Here is a 23,144-nt window from a genome sequence, read left to right as displayed (position 1 = left end):
CACTTTGCTGGACAGTAGAAACTAACACAACATTGTAAAGTAACTATATGCCAATAAAAATTAAAAAAAGAGAGAGAGTTGTCCCATGAGGTGTTAGCTCCCTCTCACATCCAAGGTAGTTTATGCGTGAGACTGGCTAAATATACTTTTAGCCAGCACAAGCTGAGGCAGCAGACAAGCCATGAGACAGGATGCTTCAGTTCCGAGTCCAGCTGGCTGCTGAAGTAAAATGGTAGGCTGAGAGGATGGGAGGTGGGTCAGGAGAGCTTCCTAATGCACAGTGGGGTTAAGTGCCGAAATACAGTAATGTTAAACTCCTATGAAAACTTAAAAGGGCACGAGGAGATGAGCCTTGGGCTTTGAGGCATGAGCACAAGTGTTGAGGGCTTACTGTAATTGCTCCACCACTTGCATCCTCTCTCTTTTTAAATATCAGATTAATTAGTTATCAATATATTCACTATCTTCTGCCCTCAAAGCCTAACATTTTAAAAAGAAGGAAGAAAAGGAAGAGATAAACTTATTTTTTCTGTGGCAAAAATTTTTTTAAGGTTGAAAAAGAAGTATTTGGGGGCTAAAAATAAAAAGTATATTTCCCTCTGAACTGTGACTTACAGTTTACTGGAGGTGAGAAAACACATGAGAAAGCATCTGAATAAATACAGGCACAGTGTAATCTATTTACGTGGTGAGAAGAGAGGATCTGCCTGATAACTATAGTGAACAATTCACAACCCAGCAAGGAAATGCATTTATGCATATCTTAAACAAAGAAATGATATTCTTTCATGGTCCTAAAGTGGAAAAACAAATTTGAAACAGCTATTACAAACACCCACTCTCAAATACTAAGTTTCTATAGGGTGCATTGTTTGTATCTTACTAATGGATAAATTTTCCCTGAACTGCATGTTCCTTTCAAAAGAAAATGTTTACATAATGTGTTTTTGCTTGCTTGGTATTGGAAGTAAGAAAATATTTCTTATCTAGAGAAAAGAAAGTCAAGAGATGTTTTCAAAGTATCTAAACAGATAAAAAGAAGATACATATTAGGTTTCAGATAGCTCACAAAGTGCAACGTCCAAATTCAATCTTTTCTATGGTTTTGATTGTATCTAGGATATTTGTGCTTTACTTTGCCCCCATATTATAAAGTTATCATTTATATCTGAACCTGTGATGCAGGTACTCCACATTCTCATTAACGCTTGGTATTGTCAGTCATTTCCAATTTTAGCCATCGTGTGAATTTTTAATTTTGGTTATTTAGTGGTATCTTGCTGTGGTTTTAATTTGCATTTCCTTGGTGATAAGGGAAGTTGAGAACCTTGCTATACTTTCAACTTATTGCCCTTTTACAGATTTTCCTCTGTGAAGTGTCTGTTCAAGTCTTTTGCTCTTTAATTGGCTTGTTCTTTCATTACTGATTTGTAGGTTTCCTTTACATAATCTGGGAAGAGCCCTTTATCAGATATATCTATTTTAAATATTTTATCCCAATCTGTGGCTTGCCTCTTCACTATTTTTTTTTCTAATTCTTTTTTTTAAGTTGAGGTATAGTTGATGTACAATATTACATAAGTTTCAGGTGTACAACACAGTAATTCACAATTTTTAAGGTTATATTCCATTTATTGTTATAAAATATTGGCTATATTCCCTGTGTTGCATAATATATCCTTTTAGCTTATTTATTTAATACATAGTAGTTTGTACCTCTTAATCTCCTACCCCTAACTTGATCCTCCCCCTTTCCTCTCCCCACTGGTAACCACTAGTATGTTCTCTGTATCTGTGAGTCTGTTCATTTTTTGTTATACAGTAAGTCACTTACATACCAATCTTCAAGTTGCAAACTTTCAAACATGCAAACGTGCCCAGAGGAAGGACGAAGACAGACAGAGGAAGAAGTAACTGAAGAACCGAAGAGTTTCATGACGCAGGAAATGGCAAGGGGATTTTCTTTATTTGAGGAGGCACTGTTATTTTTTGAGGCACAGGAACCGAATGTAGAACGGTACACGAAGGTTGCAGCAGCCATTCAGAATGCAATCCAGTGCTACGATGTCATCTATGGTGAGGGAAAAAGAGCTACTACCCAGACATCACTGGACCATCTTTTCAAGAAGGTAGATAGAATTGAATCCAGCAAGGAACCAGAACCTGTGCCATCAATGTTAGGCATGAGTGAAATTGCAGGTTGCCCTCCATCCCCTATTGCTGACGATTCTTCAGCTCTGCCATCTCCCACCTCCTCTCCCTCCTCCAGTCAGTAACTCTTCTTGCCTGTTCACTCGATGCCAGCCCCTGTATGCCACCTGTTGTACTGTACTACTGTACTTTTCAAGGTACTGTACTGTAAGACTAAAAATGTTTTCTTTTTGTTTGTTATGTATTATTTGTGTGAAAAATATTATAAACCTATTACAGTACAGTACTATATAGCCAATTGTGTTAGTTGGGTACCTAAGCTAATTTAGTTGGATTTATGAACAAATTGGACTTATGAACACACTCTTGGAACAGAACTCGTTCATATATAGGGGACTTACAGTGTATTCACTAGTTTGTTTTATTTTTTAGATTCCATGTATAAGTGATATCATACAGTATTTGTCTTTCTCTGACTTTTTTCACTAGGCATAATGCCCTCCAAGTCCATTCATGTCATTGCAAATGGCAAAATTTCCTTCTTTTTTAAGCCTGAGTAGTATTCAACTGTATATATGTACCACATCTTCTTTATCCATTCATCTGTTGATGGACACTTAGGCTGCTTCCATATCTTGGCAACTGTAAATAATGCTGCTATGAACACTGGGGTGCATGTACGTTTTTGAATTAGTGTTTTCATTTTTTTTCAGATATAGATACCCAGGGGTGGAATTGCTGGACTGCCTCTTTGCTTTCTCAAATGGAAGCTTTTGACAAACAGAAATTTTAAATTTTGATGAAGTTCAATTTCTCATTTTTTTTCCTTTTTAGTGATTTTTATGTCCTGTTTGAAAAAAATCTTTGTCTATCCTTGAATGTGAAGAGTTTTTCTAGAAGTTTTTCATTTCATCAGTCACATTTAGGTTAATTTTCCTGTAGGTTGTTAGGTAAGTTAATTTCTTTTCATGTTTTTCCAGTTATTCCAGCACAATTTGTTGAAAAGACTACCCTTTCCCTCTGTCAAAAATCAATTGACTATATGTAGTTCTTTTTCTGGTTTCTCTATTCTGTTCCAGTGATATATTTGTCTAAATCTATGCAAGGTCATATTTTCTTCATTATTGAAGCTCAATAAGTCTTAAAGTCAGGTAGTACAAGTCCTCCAACTTTGTACTTTTTCAAAATTGTTTTGGCTATTTCAGGTCCTTTGCATTTCCATATAAAATCTGAATCAACATGTCAATTTCTACCAAAAAAAAAGCCTTCTGGGTTTTCTAAAATGGGATTGCATTGAATCTATAGATCGATTTGTGGAAACAAATTAGACAGTTTATATTTTCTCTTTATAAAGAAATCTGTAGGTAGCAGTCCAGATATGACATGTTACTCTATTGTGCTGTTTGGAACCCAGGCTCCTTTATCTTGCTAGTGAGCTATTCTTGGGCTGTCTCCTCATTAACACAATGGAGCAAGCATGTTACCTCGGGTATCAATTCTGTAATTCAGGAAAAAGGGAGAGGGAAGGCAAAGGACAAAAGGTACATGGCAGCAGAGTCCTTCATCTGTGAGGCATCTTTTCTTGAAGGCCCATCTAACACTGTATACTTAAATCTCGTTGACCTAAACTGTTTTACAGTGCCATTTTTACCTGCAAAGGAGTATAAGTAAATGTAGTTTTTGAGAAAATCCCCTAAAAATTCAAGTTATATAAAAGAGTTAGCAAAGAAGAAGAGGAAAAAGTATATCGCTGGGTAGGCAACTAGGTATCTGTACAAGTAATAAAGGTTCTTCTTCTGTAAGACTGCTAATCTCTGAGTTAAGAATGGTGGTAAAGGACCAGGTTTGGTGGAGAAGTTCATAGATAATATACTAGATGGCTTCAAGCTATGAATTATAATATAAAATTTGAAAATTATGGGCCAGGAGTGTTTGATGTTTATAAAATAAAATGAAGACTTTTTGACATCTTGTTTAACAGCATTAAGAAAATGTCATTTATTTGTAAATGAAAGCAGAATCTGTTGCCCGAATTCAAGACTACTTCATTCCACTTTCTTCTACAGAAAAAAAGTAGTCATAAGACAGGAAATACAGCTAATTAAATAGCATATGTATTTTAATAATGCCTTAAGAGATGTGCACCTCCTGTTCAACTGAAATATGTCATTGTTTTCTATTCATTTCAAAAATGGACAGAGGAGTCTGAGTAAAGAATTATTATACATTACTATGGAGTTCAAAAATGTGCAAATAAGATGTTCAGTCATAAGCTGGCTGAGGTTTACGGGAGTGGGAAGAGAAATATTGATTTTGGTTGACAGAGTCCGGGATATGTGGGGTGATGGTGCTGCAAGGCAGATGGTAGAAACCCTTGGCATGATGGCTCTTGGACTAAGTGACTCCAAGAAACATTTTCACTTTATAGATAAAATCATACATGAACTTTCTACTTTCTTGTTAATTCATACACAATTTGCCACAGAGATACTATATACTTTCACTGACCTCTATGAAATATTTATCATTGAAATATGTTCATGGTATCTTGAAAGAGATTATACTTATTATTAGTTTACCTTAAAAGGTATAGAGAAGAAATGATTGATATGGTCATCTACTATACTCCTACACATCAGGTTTCTCTGTTAGCCACAGGTCTGACTCTGGTTGTTTCCACTCTTCTCCGAGCAGTGTGTTAAAATTGAAAGGCTTGAAGTATTCCAGACGATGGCTAAATGCAAAGAAAAAGATGGTTGGAATTGAAATGAATTATGCATTTGTGAAAAAGCTGTCCTGAAAGGCTATTTATTTTGTTATATCTGTTATAGGACATTCTATTTTAAGAATATCAAAGGTAAGATGTATTCTACATGTACAATTTTCTCACTCTAGCAATCATTCAACTCCGAAAATATTCACCCATATCTCAAAGCACTCTCCTTTCAGTTCTGCAGATAGCTCCCTCACAGCTGAAGGGAGAAATAAAAACCAACCCTGAAAACTTGACTCATTCCATCTAGCCTTAAACAAATAATATTATACTCTTACAGATGTTTTCATATTCAAACTTTGATGATTTATATCAGTTATGTAAATAACTGTTTTTTTAAAAGTTTCAGCTCAACAGATTAAAGAACAGACTCCTTTGCCAAAGCAAGGCAGGTTTATGTAAAAGAGGGTTAATTCTAGTTCTTTTCTTTCTAGGAAAGCCATTTAACCATTAGGAAGCTTTCTATTGTGGTTTAATGAGGAGAGAAAGGTTAGCTAACATGCTGCAATGGAACCCAGCTCTGTAGGAAATCACTCTGCCCTAGCCAATGGCATAATCATACTTTTACCTAGAGTAAGCCTCTGATAACCTATACATAGGAAGCCTGAATACAGGAATACATTAGCTTGTGAAGAGCCAGAGAAACATACCATCTTGATATGAGAGCCCTGGGTGAGTTACATGTAGATTCCTGTCCTACTCTGCCCATCTGACCAGGCTGAGCCAGTTTTAGTCAATCCAGATTAAGCAGTTAAGGATAAGAGAAAGAAAGGGAGAAAGAGGCTTTTCCTAGAAAAGCAAGGGGAAAAGGGAAAAATGCATCTGGCAGAAAAAAGTAATAAGCTAGAAGAGATAAAAAGTCAAGTACAGCGGAGTAAGAGCACGACAGGAAGGTCAAGGGAGAAGAACAGTGCAGCACTTTCCAAGGGTGAAAAGGCAGCGAAATCTGTGTACCAGAGTGCAAAGCCCACTACGATGTCTCTGTTAGGCTTTTCTAAACACGCAGACTCACAGACTATGTTGGTCACTTGAGTACGCACTATAGCGCAGGAATCTCAGCTCGCCCCAGGACAGTGGCTGGCTTTCCTCCCTGAGCTGGTAGTGTTTGCAGCGGTCCATGAAGCATTCATAAGGCTGGCCAGGGCTACATTCTCCTTAAGTGACAGCTTCAGGTGCAAAGAGATCAGACTCAAAATGGGAAAGCATTGGAAATCTCCTGGCTTGTATGCCCGCTGTCCAACAGGAGACAGTATTTCTTGCAATAACTCCCTAGGTATAGCTTCCAGGGTCCCCACAGAGAACATTACTGTTAAAGGGAAATCCCAAAGCTGTGCTGTCTCCATCTATGCTGCCTAGAAATATAGCTGACATTTTTATCCTTATGAGGTTACCAGGAGAAGAGAACTAGAGAGTTGACTTAATGTCAGATTCTCAAGCAGCAGGGGAAAGGATTTATTAACCTTTTGCTCACACCAGGAAACAAAGATGCCTCTGGCCATTTCGCTCTGAAAGGGATCATAAATAAACTTACAACCACACTTCTAAGCCAGTTGTAGTAATACTCACTAAGCAAGACTTTTCTCACACTGCCATGGCAATCTAAGTGCTCTACTGACAGCAGTGAGAGAGACTGTCCAAAGTCAGTTTGCCAAATACTCACTGAAGACCATCAGGAAACATAGAACTCTACTTGGTGCTTTTACACATGTCTTCTTTGACCAAAAAATGTTACTACTACTCTACCAAGAATTAATTTTTAAAAACTCTTATAGTTGGGACATATTTTCATTTATTTTCTACTTACAAATCAGGTTTTTGTCCTTGCTGTAGCTCATGTGGAAGTACAGGGTAAAGAGCTTCATAGCTTCTTTTATCTTTTGATCCATGAATTGCAAATGAATTGAATTTTGTCACATTTGGTGGAAAATAACTCCAAGGAAGATAAGCTCTACCTTCCCATTTTGTCTCTCCTCTGCACGCTTTGAATGATAGATCAAGTTCTTGCTACGGAAACAACATGTGAAACACAAAAGGTAAATTCATATTTATAATATAATAACACTTAAATATGTATATATTAACATTAAAAAATCTATCTATCTTATACACTTAAGGATTTTGTCTCATATTTTTATTTACTTACTTTCCACACATTTCTTTTTCCATAGAGTAAAAGCACCAAATGCTGTCCATGGCTGTCAAAATTAAAATTCTTCATGAGTGTTTGAAATAAACATTATTTTCTTCACTATCCTTCATATCTGCCATGTGTATGCTTGTAACTAAATTTCCAAATAATTAAAAGATGCAATATGAATATTGGATAATTACAGGGACAGCCAGCGTGTTCAGTTACTTAAAAATAGCTTCTTTGGGTTTAACACTTTCCAGGCAATTGCTGTCAAATGCATAAAGCTACACATGTTCAGACTCCTTTTTATATTCTTTAAATAGGAAACTATATGAAATACTTCAATTGGTTAGATGGTCCAAAGTATGCAAAAGGGGTGGGGTATCTGGAGTTCATAATAAAACTCATTTCAAAAATGAAAGTATCCTAAGGGAAGCTGGCACCAATTTCCAGGTCAAAATCCAACAAACATATTAAAGGTTATTTCTATAAGAAAACTGTATTGAAGCTCATTAGGAAGATGGAAGATAAAAATATAGATTGTCTAAAACTACTTAACAGGTTGAAGACTTTAATTTGTAACTATTTTCTCATACAACAGTCCTCGACCTATCTGCCTGCTGTGTTTTCCTGCTTTCAACCATTAGTTCTGACACTGATGTCACATCTTCAAGGAGAAGCACAACATACTCCCAAAAGAAAATTCTAATAAGAGAGCATAATTGGGATTATCCATGTCAGTAAGAATCAAAAGATTTCAAATAGTTACATGAAGCAAATTTACAGTCTCTGGAAAAGACTATATCTAAACATTCTGACACAGATGGTCTGTTGGGAGCTTTTCACGAAGGATTTCCTTCAAGAAACTAGTCTAACAGAAAACAAGTATTCTTTTCCATTTAAAAGTTCTCTGGGGCTTCCCTGGTGGCGCAGTGGTTGAGAATCCGCCTGCCGATGCAGGGGACACGGGTTCGGGCCCCGGTCCGGGAGGATCCCACATGCCGCGGAGTGGCTGGGCCCGTGAGCTATGGCCGCTGAGCCTGCGCGTCCGGAGCCTGTGCTCCGCAACGGGAAAGGCCACAACAGTGAGAGGCCCGCGTACCAAAAAAAAAAAAAAAAAAAAAAAAAAAGTTCTCTGCTTCTTTTTATTGTTATTATGCAACCTTAAGAATATCCTAAGAACAATAAAAGTTCTTAAAAATTCAAACAAACATATTCAAGTTGCTTTCCTAGAGGTTAACTGTCACAGGAGTTAATTGCCTGAAGCAAAACCATGATTCTTGATAATTAACTGTCCTAATGTATCTAAAAACAAACTTTTAGAATTTATTAATTTTATACATTATGGTTATTGAATAATTTCCTAACAAAACATAATCTAATTAGCTGATGTATCTTATGCTAAGTCATCACTTTATAAAAATAAACTGATATTATCATCTAAAAATTTAAACTAAGGATGTAACTTTAGAATTCTAGCAGATCCAAGTTCTTGACTATCTTCTAGACAAGTTATAAACCTATTTGCCTTAGCTTCCTCACGTGTATGGTGAAATTTTCTTACCTCACATTACAGTTTATGAGAATTAATCATATATTTCAAAAAAAGATTTTGGCATGTTAGTTGAAGGGTAACAAAGATATATAATTACTCTTCTGAAATATATAATTGTGAACAGCTATATTTTCCACACTAGCATTAGCAAGAAATCAAAATAAGGGAGAAGAAAATGATATCTAAAGTCGCATTGAAATCAATTGTTCGGGACTCTGCTCAGTCTACAAAAGGACAAAGGCGACTAGATAACAGATGCCGAGAAGTATTTAAATGTCATTTTAAATGAGTAATGGAAATATAAAGAAATATTTCATTTCTAAATATTAACTTAAAATTTCTTATAATTTAGCTAACAGGTAGGTATAAATTTACTTTTTGACTTCTACAGGAAAAAAACTGCCAACCAGGTAGAGAGTTCCTAAGGACCAGTTAAATTTGTGCAGAGAGAGTCCAAGGTTAATATTTTTCATAAGTCTAGGAAAAGCCATGTGTGATTTAGTTTTTATCCTTGGCACTGAACATAAAGTGACAAAGTATACACTCAGTAAATGAATGATAAATAAAGGAAGGAATACATGAATACATAATTATGTAATATATAAAATTAAGGTTTAATCTAGTTATTAAAAGAATCCCCTAAAAGAAACATTTTCATAAAGTAGTTCAATTTGTTATACCTATATGCCTCCCTTTATTTCTAAATAGCTAATATATAATAATGCAAATTTACAGAGTAAATAATGAATATGCCTCCCTTTATTTCTAAATAGCTAATATATAACAATGCAAATTTACAGAGTAAATAATGAAAGAGTTTTATAATAATTTTCATTTTGCAAAAAACCCTTCAAATTTATTAGAAACCAACTACATTAGTGAATTGAAAATAGTATCAATATAATATTTTCAAAACCTTATATATTCTACAGTATACATTTAGTTGAAAATAAGGAATTATATATAATTCAGATTAATTCAAATTAGCATTCTGACTAGTTAACTAGAATTACTGAGCTTTTACTATATCTATGATTTATAATTAGAAAATAATGTGTTCAAAATATATAGTAGTGAGTGAGAAGAAATATTTTATACTTACGAACAAAGTTCAACTTCTAAATACTGTTCAGTTATGTCATTCAAGAAAAATGCTTCCACAACTTTTGAAAACAGAGATATGACATATTGAGAAACTTAATTTTGCTTCAACAATAAATAATTTGTTTATACCTTTAGAATATAAAGTGAATTAATGCATTATTTTTAATGCAAGCTATATCACCACTAGGAAAAGGGGAAAATAAAATAAATAGACATTGCCTGGAAGAAAAAAATACATAGAAAATAAATCATCAGTTTTTCCCCATATCAGATTGCCATAAAATAAAAATATTAATGAAGCCTAGTGTTGGTGAGGTTGTAAAGAAATGAACATATCACACAGACTCTGAGCTAGTTATCTTCTTCTAGGAATTTATCCTAAGGAAATAATCACACAACTGAAAAAGAAGTAAGATGCTATTCATCAAAGTACAATATCACTCAAAAAGAAATGGTCTAAATTGTTATCTCCTGTTATATAAATAAATATCGTATTATATAGGAGACCTGTTAAATAAATTATGGAATCTGTGTATTCCATGTAATAGAATATAATGCAGTCATTAAAATAAAATATACAGTTAAATATTTTTTGATATAGGAAGATATCCATGATATTTGGTAAGTAGGCTGCAGAGCAATAACCAAATGCACATGAAACAAAAATGTGCACGTATGCCTGTGCTTCGATGCCTGCAAAACATGCACAAGAATGTTATGGTTGGTTATCTCTGACAGGTGGAATACAGGTGAGTGATTTTTCTTTATAATTTCCTGAAATTTTCTGAGCATGTTTATTTAAAACACTGTATAATTATAAAAACGACACGTTTCTTTTAAATTATTAAAAGAACATAAACATATATGTAAGTAAAAAGTCAAAGTCCTTTTCTTCCCAATTTGCTCTAAAACCTATTAGACTTTTTCTGTCCTTCCATAATCTATTTTACCTGTATAGATTAAAAAAATATATATATGGAATTATTTTCTGATTACATCTTGATTTTTTCACACACACACACACACACACACAAACTGTACAGCATATAGATACCTAATTCTTTTTAATTACTGCATAGTATTCTTCTATAGAATGTTATGATTTATTCACATAATTCTTTATTGACAGACATTTAGGTTGTTTCTAGTTTTCCATGTGTTATTTTTATAATAATAAAATATCTAAGATATAGATATAGCCCCATCAACAACTCAGAGTCTTATTGTTCCTTTTAAAGTCTTTTACCTATGGCAAGGATGGTAGGATGAAGAAGAGATAATAAATGAGAGAAACATTTAGGAGGTGAAACTGACAGGACTTAACAAATAAATCCAAATATGGAGAGTGAGAGAGAAGGATATCTTGGAAAGATCTCACATTTCTACATTTGGTGATTCGATGTATTATAGTGCTGTTGACTGAGATTGGGCAATTAGTGAAAGAAGCAAGTTTATGAGAGAAGTGGATGAGTTGAGTTTAGGACTTGTTGAGTTTGGTGTCTATAGTACCTCCAGTAGATAACTCACATTAGTGTGTAGACCAAAAGGAAGCTGGTATATACGAGTTCTGTAACAATAAAAGACAACATATGTTTAACATATGATAGATTAACACTGACAAAATGCATACTATATAGATGGCATAGAGAAAGTAGATGTTACTATGGACTAGAAGAGTCGTCAAAGCTTTCTTTGAAGAAATGAAACCTGAGTTAGACCTTGAACGATGTACATTAGAAGCAGGGGGACTTCAGTGAGAAAAGGTACATGAGTGAGAATATGCACAAATGAGACTACCAGCCTTTTGGAAGTCAAGAACTTTTGGTTTAATTTGATAGCTTGATTCAGGAGTACCCTGGAAGCTTATGGGAAGGGTTTGAACCTTATCTTAGGGACAGTAATGATTTGTAATCTAGGAAATGGCATCATAAAGATTATTTAAGAAAGATAAGTTTGGTGGCTTAATTAGGATTCATTAGAAGGTGATCATACAGCAAACCTGAAAGTGGAATTTCATGGCCGGTCTTTTAGCCCTCACTTAATGTGTGAGATTACTTGCCAGTATAAAATAAAAACTACATTTCATGTTTAAGTTAATGGTGTTTTCATAATAAGTGAAACACCCCAAAGCTTCCATAAAGAAGGTTTATAAGGTTAAAGTGGCAATTTGAAGATACTTAAAAACAAAACAAATGCTGAACTCTTCTTAGAATAGGTGACAGAAGTAAAGGAAGGAAATATAGCAGCAATTTAAAAATCTGGATTTGTAATTGCCATTTTTCACTGTTCTATAGTCGAAGTCACATAGGTAACGTGAAAAAGTCAAGAGTGAGAGATTGGTAGGAAATATCAGAAACTGCACATGTCAGTTGCTCAGAAGCACTCACTTCCTTACAGCAAGATAAAATAATAGTTCTATGAGAGGTTATTATAAAAAGACTTATGTCTGCAATAAAATACAGTACTTCCACTTACCTTCATAATCCCACAGTTCATTGAAAGGCTTTCCCGGTTCTCCTAGTGGGGCTGGAGGATCATTGAAAAATGGAGTGCTAACTTCCATCATCACTCCTCTATCACCTGGATTCAGCCTGACAAACACTGGCTCATGCTTCACTGGAAAACCATCCCAAGTGTGTTCAATTTTAAAATCCATTTGAAGACTCTAATGGGAAAAAATATTAAAAAAAAACTCTTTAACAATTTACAAATGTTTCCTTTAGAAAGAAATGAAAATTTCAAAGCCAAATTTCAAAGGCAAGAAGGCAGTAGAGTGACAAGAACAAGGTTCTGAGAGTCAAAAGGCCATTTGTGTTATGGTAAATCATGGACATGGAGTTCTATTATAAAATAGGTAGTTGGATCCTAAAAGCTTTAAGACATTAAGTCTAGATCCACCTCGAGTTACCTACTAAAGAGTGTATCAAAATAGTTTTTAAGAACTGTAAGTAAATCCACTGCAAACTGTTCATGTATTTAACAACTAAGCACTATGAGTTTATATGCCATCTTTTGTCTTATTGTAAAATGTGCAGATGAATTACTGGATCCCCTGGGAATCAAGATCTTTATAGTAAAATTCAATCTGATTTTTCAAAGTCTCTACAAATAAGTGCAAGCATTGCTGTTAACACCAGTTCTTTTGGTTAAAACTCTTTTCTTTTTGGGGTGGGAGAGTAGGGGGCTTCAACCATTTGAAGGCAGGCAGAGTTTAATATTGTCTTCCCTAGTCTCAGGGTATGGTTTTTCTTAGACTTTTCCATTTTTGATATTTCAAGTGTTAAATGACCATTTGCTCGGTTAATCCCTTTTCTCCAATTGAAATATGGGAACAAAATCTGCTATCATTTAATCTTTGAAATAGACTAAGTACATCTGATGCAAGCAGTATTTGCATTTTAAATTGTTACTCTCAGGATTAAATGGAAGGACATAGTATTATATTAATAAAATTATGTTTTGTTGAACACTATGGATCAAACATTTTATAAACATTATCTCATTTAATTTCACAAAAACTTGTAGAGGAACTATTATTATCCTCATTACAAACAAAGAAACAGACTTGTCCAAGGTCAAATAGCTAATAAATCAAGAAACTGAACCAATGTCAGCCATGCTTTCCCAGATGAAGACATTTCAGGAATCTGCAAACAGATGAAAACCTTATTTTGGGAATAATGGATTCCCCTAAATTATACTAGGTCCTTACGTCTTTTCCAAAAGATAACCTTGATTATAAATGATGGTATTTCCAGACTAATTTCGCTTACCTGAAGTCACTGAATGCATTTCCTTGCTTCATGTTATATTTATTGCAAGTAATAAAGTTTTACATTTTGAATAAATTTATTTCTTAACATTTTTTTCAGGTTTATTGACATATAACTGACAAAAATTATATATATTTAAGGTATACAATGTGATGGCTTCATAAAAATATACTTCAATAAATTTATTTCAACAAATATGTACTGAATACCTACTATGTGCCCAGCACTGGGAGATCCAAATACGTAAGTTCTGTGTCACATACAGAATCCAAGATCTCCAAAAACCTTTTTGTAAAGTATGTAGCTTTTCTCAGTTTTCACTATATGCTAAGAAATTTTAATAGATAACTTCTAAAATTAAAAAATAGTTCTTGTATTGCAACCCATTTGCAACTAACAGCATTTCAGAAGAGGATATGTTCCGCAATTTATATTCTTCATCACTGAAATAAGCTCAGTTAGTGATAAGACTGTATAAACTGATGCTGACTTATGTGGAATTGAGCCCTGATTTGCCTGGAATAAAATACCTCAAAAATAAATTTATTTTCTTTAGTTGAAATATCAAGGCACATTCTTCAAAATAAATATATCACCCTCTACTAAAAATTTTGGTATGTAAGTACCCTCTTGCAGCATAAGGAAGAAATAAGAATAAATCAAGATGTTAGAAATGCTGATTAAATCTGATTCTGGCACCAATATGCTATGCTCCTAACTTAGGGCTTGACAATTCTTGACAATCCTGGGAAAATATAGCTCAGCGACTAGGAAGTTTTTGTTGATTCACTAATTCTCCATGCAACCAGCATATCCACAAAAAAATGCTGCACATATTAAAGGGATCCCTATCCTAATCAGTGGGTTTCCACCATGGAATTTTCAACTCCCAGTTCTTTTAGGCCATCGTCTCTATGTCTAAATGGAATTAAACCATATGCAGTGATGTGCTCCTAAAAATGGCCTGTCATTTCCATGCACACATGATGGGTCATGGTCAGAGTATGGCTTCAAATTACTTCAAAATGTAATCTTAACTGGACGATAAGAAGAGATAAATGATAAAAGCAGAGCTACTCTTGTTGGCAGTATAAGGTAATGAAAACCTAAGTCTTTCTGGTTCTTTCTGCCTTTTCTCCTAAGATTTCTTTGAATATTGCCTGGAAATTACTGCAAGAAATATCAGCTAGACTTCCACTAGTAGGGAAGAGTGCCATGGCTGACATGCCCAAGGGTAGAATATAATTTTGGCTTTTTGCATAAAATGACCTTAGTTTCTTATCAGAACAAATTTATTAATTTGCTTAAAGAACACTCACGTCAATCTAAGCATGCATAATATAACAAAATCAACCTCAAAATTATAGGCCTGCTCACTAGTTTACGATCTAATCTAAAGATAACATGGACGCAGAGACAATTGATTTTCAGCTCCCTGGGGACACTTAGGATTGTGGAGGCTTAACCCCCACTACCTTTCAATTTTCATTGTTTGCACACGTGCTCATATGAAGTAGAGACAATTCGTTTATTAATGTCTTTCACAACCTGGGCTAGTGGGCATCCATGCAGCATTCCATTCCCTGTCACTCTCTATTGCCCATACACTGCTGTTTTGATTCACAGCACTTACACTACATGACATGTTGTACTTGTTTTATTTTCTCTGCATCCCTAGCTAGAATGCCTGTAAGTAACAGGAACTTATTATTTATTTGTGGAGTGAATAACTGTTCTAGTCTCTGGATCTAAAATTTCATGATTCTAAGATTTTATGCAGGAGAAATCAACTGTTAGTGGTATCACTATCTCTTTCAACACTATATACTAGAACAATGGCAAATAACTAAGATAAGACATCATATCTAGAAATTTCCTCTCAAATTAGTTTATCAAAGGTTTATTAGCTACTCACTTTGTTTTGGGCACCATAGCAGGTACTGGAGAAATAAAGTGTAAGAAAGTCTATGGGGAGTTGGGGATGATTCTCACGTAGCTAATCAACCAGGACTCATGTCCTAACCGACCAGATCCATTAGCAGTTGGTTCATTTTGCACTCCAATTTAATAAAGTTGGATCCCTACACCAAACTAAGTTTTAAATGAATCAAAGATATAAACATAAAAATCAAACCAAATAAAATCAAGAAAGTAAAAATCAGGAGGTTGTTTTTAAAAGATGATCTTAGAGCAGAAAAAGCCTTTTAAGATATAATCCCAAACCCAGAAGACATTAAAAAAAAAAAAGGATACATTTGGCTATATAAACTTTTTTTTTTTTTTTTTTTTTTTTTTTTGCTGTATGCGGGCCTCTCACTGTTGTGGCCTCTCTCGTTGTGGGGCACAGGCTCCGGACGCGCAGGCTCAGCGGCTATGGCTCACGGGCCCAGCCGCTCCGTGGCATGTGGGATCTTCCCGGACCGGGGTACGAACCCGTGTCCCCTGCATCGGCAGGCGGACTCTCAATCACTGCGCCACCAGAGAAGCCCTAAACATTTTTTAAGAAAAGCAAAAATCTGCCTTCCTCCACCAAAAAAACCCGATTACAAAATCAAAGACAGTTTGGGAAAAAATATCTGCAACTCATAGTTCAGACAAATAACTCAGTTCTTTAATGTTTAAAGGGCTCCTAGAAATCAACAATGAAAAGCCCATCCCAACAAAAAAATGGGTAAAGTTATGAATAGCCAGCTCACAGAAAGAAAATGCAAAATGTTCGGTCTCATTAATGATAGAAATGCAAATTAAACAACAATAAATTAGTATTTTTCCCTTAGATTGTCAAGAATCAGAAAGTTTGATAAAATGCTGTGATAATGAGGACGCTGAGAAACAATCAATATATTGCTGTTGGGGCATAATTGGCACAGACTGTCAAGAGCAATCCCTCAATATCTATCAAAACAAAAAATGCAAATGACCTCTGACTCAACAATTCTAGTTCTAGGAGTTATTATACCTGTACATATTCAAAAAGACGTAAGTTAAAAGATATCCTCTGAAATATTGTTTAGAATAACAAAATATTGTAAGCAACTTAAATACCTGTCAGTAGAGAACTAGTAAATAAATTATGCTATATCTTACAAGGAAATACCACACAGCTGTTAAAAAGAGTGAGGCAGCTCTATATATACAACTAAAATATATTAGATGCAAAAAGCAAGGTGCAAAAAGTATACATTTACTTAATAAAAAGGAAGACTATTTGCATATATACTTGTGAATGCATATACTATCTCAGGAAGCATATACAAGAAACCAGTGTAGCAGTGGTTGCCTCTTTGGAGGGGATTATCTGCCTGAGAAAGCTGAGGAAGCAAGATTTACTTTCAACTGTATCAGTTTTTTTTTAATATATTTGAATTTTATACTATGATAGACATGCATTTATTCAAAACTAAATTATTAAAGATATGCTTTAAAGTCTAATTTTAAGCTGGATCTCTCAAACAGTATAGTGACGACCTCTTTTCTCCCTTATGTTATATATGCTGAACATTTCTAAAAAGTCAGAATGAATATTAGGAATATTATTAAAAGAATATATTCATTCAAGGTGAACACCATTCTATTATACAATTTTTATGTTGACTGTGTAAACTTTCTTAAAAAGAATGTTTATTATTAATCTGTACTTTTCCACATTTTAACTTCTATTCTTCAAATTATTCTTTCATCAAAAAAAGTCGAAAATAATTATTTTCATGCTTTACTTGTACTATGGGAAGACCTTAAAAGGAAATGAAGGAAGAAAAATGAGACGGAACCCCGGAGCATTAAGAGCCTAAAGAGGAAAAAAAAAAAAAAAATCCACAAAGGTTAAAAGAAGGAAGTTATGGAAAATGTGTTTTCTCACCTGAACGTTTTGTGAGGAAAATTTCCAAATATTCTATTCACGAACTTTTTTTTTTTTTTTTTTTTTTTTGTGGTACGTGGGCCTCTCCCTGCTGTGGCCTCTCCCATTGCAGAGCACAGGCTCCGGACGCGCACGCTCAGCGGCCATGGCTCATGGGCCCAGCCGCTCCGCGGCATGTGGGATCTTCCCGGACCGGGGCACGAACCCGTGTCCCCTGCATCGGCAGGCGGACTCCCAACCACTGCGCCACCAGGGAAACCCTATTCACGAACTTTTGTTTTCAGTTTTCTACAATAATGATTTTTTTTCAGTTTGCATCTTCCCCGCCCCCACTGCCCGTCTCCCGCGTCCATTTAAGAGAGAAACGGAGAAAGGAGGAAGTCAGCCCGAAAGTGGGAGGAAACTGTGCCGCCAGGAGAAGCAGCTGAAAAATAAGTTGCAAGAGAAAAAGCCAACAAGACTAGGAGAAGGTGGGAGGAACGACAGAGTGGAGAAAGCGTTGACAAGGAGGGAACACAGACCAGGAGTCTCTTCTCGGGCCAACACTCGCTCGCTCCCTGCGGCCGAGGTCAAAGGACCTGCGGCTCCGCCCCGCCGCCCGCACGCTCTGGGGGAGGGACTTGGCGGACTGAAGCACAGAGACCTGTTGAAGGACCACCGCTGGTCCTTAAAGTCTGAAGACTTAAAAGTCTGAAGACTTTTAATCGTTCCACAGAAGTTTGAGCGGCTTTCTAGAGGAAGATGGAAGGGTAACTCAGCAATATTTAAAATTGTTGCACAATTTAAAAATCAACTGTAAATCATAAGATTACAATAGAACACGTCCGGCAATAATTCACTTAATGTAACTAAAGGCTAACTGGCTATATAAGCAAAAATTGTAAATTATATTACACTAGCTGTAAATAATATTATCCTAGCTGCAAATTATATTATCCTGCTGGGAGGTATAAACATAGTGGTCAACGATTCTAACATTGGCACCAGAGTGCCTGGGTTCAAATCGAAATTCAGGCACTTTCCAACTGCGATCATCAGCAAGTTATTGTAAAAGGGATTTAAAAATAGCAACTACCTTAAAAGGTTTTGTGAGGATTAAATGAGTTAATATACATACAAAATATTTAGAACAGTGCCTAGGGCATAGTTAAGTACTAAAAAAAGATTATTATTATTAAAGTATATAGATTTGCCTAAAGAAAACATTTTTCTGCTCAAATCATTAAAATTACCTGTTTCTGAGGTGGTTTTCTTATAGAAAAATAGACTTTCAGACAGGATAGTCTGACCCTTGAGATCATGGAATATGGTTAAGTGCTCTGGAGATATGGTTCTGGTTGCTTCAGTCTTAACTATCCTAGCAGTTTCGGCATCTATCAGCCTATTTTCTTTTTTTAATAGATCTTTATTGGAGTATAATTGCTTCACAATACTGTGTTAGTTTCTGTTGTACACCAAAGTGAATCAGCCATATGCATACATATGTCCCCATATCCCCTCCCTCCTGAGCCTCCCTACCATCCTCCCTATCCCAACCCTCTAGGTCATCGCAAAGCACGGAGCTAACCTCCCTGTGCTATGGGGCTGCTTCCCACTAGCTATCTATTTTACATTTGGTAGTGTGTATATGTCCATGCTACTCTCACTTCGCCCCAGCTTCCCCCTCCCACCCCCTGTCCTCAAGTCCATTCTCTATGTCTACATCTTTATTCCTGTCCTGCAACTAGGTTCATCAGTACCATTTTTTTTAAAGATTCCATATATATGTGTTAGCATATGGTATTTGTTTTTCTCTTTCTGTATGACAGACTCTAGGTCCACCCACCTCACTACCAATAACTCAATTTTGTTTCTTTTTATGGCTGAGTAATATTCCATTGTATGTATGTACCACATCTTCTTTATCCATTCAGCTGTCGATGGACATTTCGGTTGGTTCCATGTCCTGGCTATTGTAAATAGTGCTGCAGTGAACACTGTGGTGCATGTCTCTTTTTGAATTATGGTTTTCTCAGGGTATATGCCCAGTAGTGGGATTGCTGGGTCATATGATAGTTCTATTTTTACTTTTTTAAGGAAACTCCATACTGTTTTCCATAGTGATTTTATCAATTTACATTCCCACCAACAGTGCAGGAGGGTTCCCTTTTCGCCACACCCTTTTCAGCATTTATTATTTCTAGATTTTTCGATAATGGCCATTCTGACCGGCATGAGGTGAGACCTCATGGTACTTTTGTTTTGCATTTCTCTAATAATTAGTGATGTTGAGCATCTTTTCATGTGCCTCTTGGCCATCTGTATGTCCATTTAGGTCTTCTGCCCATTTCTTAATTGGATTTTTTTTTTTGATATTCAGCTCCATGAGCTGTTTGTATATTTTGGAGATTACTCCTTTGTCTGTTTCAGTTGCAAATATTTTCTCCCATTCTGAGGGTTGTTTTTTTGTCCTATTTATGGTTTCCTTTGCTGTGCAAAAGCTTTTAAGTTTAATTAAGTCCCATTTGTTTATTTTTGTTTTTATTTCCATTACTCTAGGAGGTGGGTCAAAAAAGATCTTGCTGTGGTTTATGTCAAAGGGTGTTTCTCCTATGTTTTCCTCTAAGAGTTTTATAGTGTCTGGTCTTAAATTTAGGTCTTTAATCCATTTGGAGTTTATTTTTGTGTATGGTATTAGGCAGTGTTCTTCATTCTTTCACATGTAGCTGTCTAGTTTTCCCAGCACCACTTAGCCTATTTTCTTAGTGTCTCTTTCACCCAAGGCAATGTGAAATTATTGTTCCTTTATAGGATAATAAATTAATAACTAAATCATGTATAAAGTATTAAACTTCTCACAAAAAGGTAATAATTTACAGAATTACAGTGCTTCCAAATAGAATTGCTCTGTATCCTAGTTGCTGAGAGTTACCAAAACTTTAATAGGATCTATGGGTTTAATTCAGCAAGGAGTCACTACACCTGAGCGTCACAGCTACTCTGAGAAGAGCATGCATATTCTATAGGTTTAAGTAAAGTTACTGTAATTTTTTCCCAGTCTGCAAGAGCAGATATTACACTGGGGTGTTGCCATAATTCAGATATTTTCAGTTAAAATATTAAGCTAAGCCATATGAAATTTTGGAAAAAATCAACAGTTTCACATGGTTCAGCCTAAATATATTCTGCTTATACTTTAAAAAACTTTCTTGGGGGAAAAACAACTTTTGTGTTTGTTTTAACAGAATGATTATTTTTGTTTTATAAAAATCACTTTTGGTGGGAGAGGGAAATGGGGAGTTGTTGTTCCATAGGTACAGAGTTTCAGTCATGCAAGATGAAACCGTTCTAAAGATCTGCTGTACAGTAATGTGCATAGAGTTAACAATACTGTGCTTGACACTTTAAAAATTAAGAGTAGATTTCATGTTATGTGTTTTTTACTACAATAATTATAATAATAAAAAAGATAAGCTTAAAAAGAGAGATTGAATTTCTAGGCCATCCTTCTCTTGGTTGGTCAAATAAACATAATTATTAAGAGTTTTTAAAAAATCACTTTTTATGGCATTTAATAATATCAGACAATGTTAAAAAGAAGTTTTGATCCTAGCTTAAACTTCCAACTTTGTATTCTTCATGATGCTTTCCCCACAGTACTTGGAACTCAATGTCAATTTACTGCATAAATTAATATTAGTGAAATCTATTAATTTTTAGGGCTTTCCTTATTGCAGAAATATATCAATATAAAAAACATGAATTAGTGACTAGATAATGGTTAAACACATACTAAGTACTTTTCTCTGCTTCTCATTCCTTGTACTCAATTACAGTAATAGATACTTCCTATACACACACATTCTTTAAATTAATTCCTTCATCAGATACTTATTGAGTGCTCATTGTGTTCCAGGTACTATGATGGAGCCTGGAGTCAAACTACAAAACAATATGATAGACACTGCAGGAAGAAGCACGAAGTAAGTACAAAGGAAGCACCTACCTTGGGATAAGTGGGTAGAGAACAGAAGGGAAGCTTTAAGAAGGAAGAACACTAGAGCAGATAAAGATAAGTGAAATCATAGCAATTTTGTTTCTTACAGATGAAAATTATTTTGAAAGTACTTCATTAAAATTCAACCAGTAAAAATCTTGTAATAAAAAAAAAAAAGCCACCAACAAACAAACCACCACACCTCAAAACTCAACAACTATATAGTATTGACCTTGACCATCTAGGCCATATAATTCAAGTACAGAGATAAAAACTCCAATTTCGGATATTTAATTTTTGCAATGTGAAGACCACCTCATCATTTACATCCAGAAAGTACTGTTTGCTTTCACCCATACTAATATCTTATCAACTTCTAGTGTAAATGTAGAGTTAAGTTTATGACTACTTGTTTGGTGCCAAGTTAAATCACCCTATGACAGTATACAAGGTTCAAATGTAGGGGAAGATACAAACAAGTCATTGGGGAGTCAGAGAGACATTCCTGAAGAAAAAGCCACACACTGACTTCGAAAAAGAGTTGGAGTTTGCACTTTCAATTTTTCCTTCCAACAGGTTTTTGTGTTAACTTCATGGCCACTAAAAACCAGATCAAGTACAATCTTCACTAACTCAAAGCTAAATTAAAGTTTTTATAGTTATTAGATGTGCCTCCATATGTAACAACCAGTCTTTAGGGGAAGGACCATCTCATTTTCTTAATAGTGAGTATGGAGAAAACCTGTAACAGGACTTCGAATACCTAACTGGATACAGCTGGACGCATTTTTAAAATTTCTTAATACATTCTGCTAACATTATTTTGTTTATATAACAGTATGAGTACAAACAACAAAAACTTCTTAAACTGTTCAAAAGAAAGCTAAATCGACTACTTCTGCATGTCTATTTAGAAACTTTACCTCAAGCCATAAAAACACATATTTGATTAAAAAGCACTAAGACTGGTGGCTGGCTTCAAGTTAACATTTTGATTGCTGGGATTGAAATTTCCTCTGTTAACTTTTAAAAATAATGATGAGCTTTAAATCCAGACATAATCACTTTTTAAAGATGGATTGTAATCGGTATACAAATGTAAAGTTTTACCTCATTATTTCTTGCAAAAAATGTGAATTTGTCTTTCCTTCTTTTTTTGAGGAATCAAAGTTATCTCTAAAGAAATAACTGCTGAATTTGCAGGATCTTTGGAGGATCTAACTACATGTCTTATTGCCACGCGGTTAACTATTTAAACAACAGCTGTGTCCTTTCTCCAAAGCCCCACGTACTTAGTTTCTGGGGATTATCAAATTCATACCCAGAATCCTCCAGCTTTGGAGGTAGACTCTGAAGACGCCAGTCTGGGTTCAGACCGCAGACGCAGAAACCTACGTGCTTTCCAACCATCCGCTTTGGCCAGCGAGTTCTCCCAGCCCGGAAGTGTTAGGTAACAAAGATACGGGGGCATTTAAAATATGTAGTTAATGCCCTATGTTTACATTTTGGGGGGTTTCTTTTTTAAAAAGGAATAAAAGAAAAAAAGAAACAAAAAACAAAAAAACCCGCTGGGCCCAGCCATCCTAGGACACGGACCCACCAGCTTGCCCGCCGCCACACAGGTGGCTCAGCCGGTTGTCATCCAGGTTTCCACAGCTCCGCCCATCGCTTGACAGACAACCAATAGCGTGAGAGAACTTCAGGAAGCGCGATGACGTAAACGCCGACGCCTGCGTGATGACGCAGGGCGTCACCGTCTCCAAGGAGCGGTCTGGGGCACCGGTTTCAAAGTCGCAGGGCGGGCCGAGTGGACTTCCGCTGC

At 35.4% G+C, this 23,144-nt stretch overlaps 1 protein-coding gene across 5 annotated transcripts; it reads right to left on the bottom strand.

Annotated features, from left to right (window-relative positions):
• Window positions 1-1,288: 1,288 nt before the first annotated feature.
• On the bottom strand, window positions 1,289-22,989 carry LOC308614345 (UPF0462 protein C4orf33). Of its 5 annotated transcripts, XM_081228666.1 has the most exons (8): window positions 17,868-17,894; window positions 17,623-17,634; window positions 17,347-17,395; window positions 12,190-12,379; window positions 9,713-9,773; window positions 7,068-7,119; window positions 6,729-6,928; window positions 3,671-4,885 (listed from the first exon to the last, which is right to left on the bottom strand). In XM_081228666.1, exons 4-8 carry the CDS (start codon window positions 12,368-12,370, stop codon window positions 4,780-4,782), a joined length of 600 nt encoding a protein of 199 aa, XP_081084792.1. In that variant the 5' UTR covers window positions 12,371-12,379; window positions 17,347-17,395; window positions 17,623-17,634; window positions 17,868-17,894; the 3' UTR covers window positions 3,671-4,779. The 5 variants fall into 5 exon arrangements, with proteins under 5 accessions (XP_081084793.1, XP_081084792.1, XP_081084794.1 ...); XM_081228667.1 differs by lacking the exons at window positions 17,347-17,395; window positions 17,623-17,634 and adding an exon at window positions 1,289-2,071 and having other exon boundaries at window positions 4,731-4,885; window positions 17,868-17,965; XM_081228668.1 differs by lacking the exons at window positions 17,347-17,395; window positions 17,623-17,634; window positions 17,868-17,894 and adding an exon at window positions 22,923-22,989.
• Window positions 22,990-23,144: the final 155 nt, after the last annotated feature.

The sequence above is a fragment of the Mesoplodon bidens genome (genome assembly GCF_964165515.1).
Source record: "Mesoplodon bidens genome assembly, chromosome: 1".
In the NCBI taxonomy this organism is placed as follows: domain Eukaryota; kingdom Metazoa; phylum Chordata; class Mammalia; order Artiodactyla; family Ziphiidae; genus Mesoplodon; species Mesoplodon bidens.
Note: the sequence above shows the minus strand (reverse complement) of the source record. Positions and strands in the feature narration are given on the sequence as shown.

What these genes read in the sequence shown, in the direction of transcription:
- LOC308614345 (XM_081228668.1), bottom strand. Translation starts at nt 12,370, where the DNA reads ATGGATTTTAAAATTGAACACACTTGGGATGGTTTTCCAGTGAAGCAT. An exon ending in TGAACTGTGGGATTATGAAG is followed by an intron (nt 9,774 to 12,189) that starts GTAAGTGGAAGT and finishes TGTTTTCAAAAG; the next exon opens with TTGTGGAAGCATTTTTCTTG. An exon ending in TTAGAAGTTGAACTTTGTTC is followed by an intron (nt 7,120 to 9,712) that starts GTAAGTATAAAA and finishes TAATTTTGACAG; the next exon opens with CCATGGACAGCATTTGGTGC.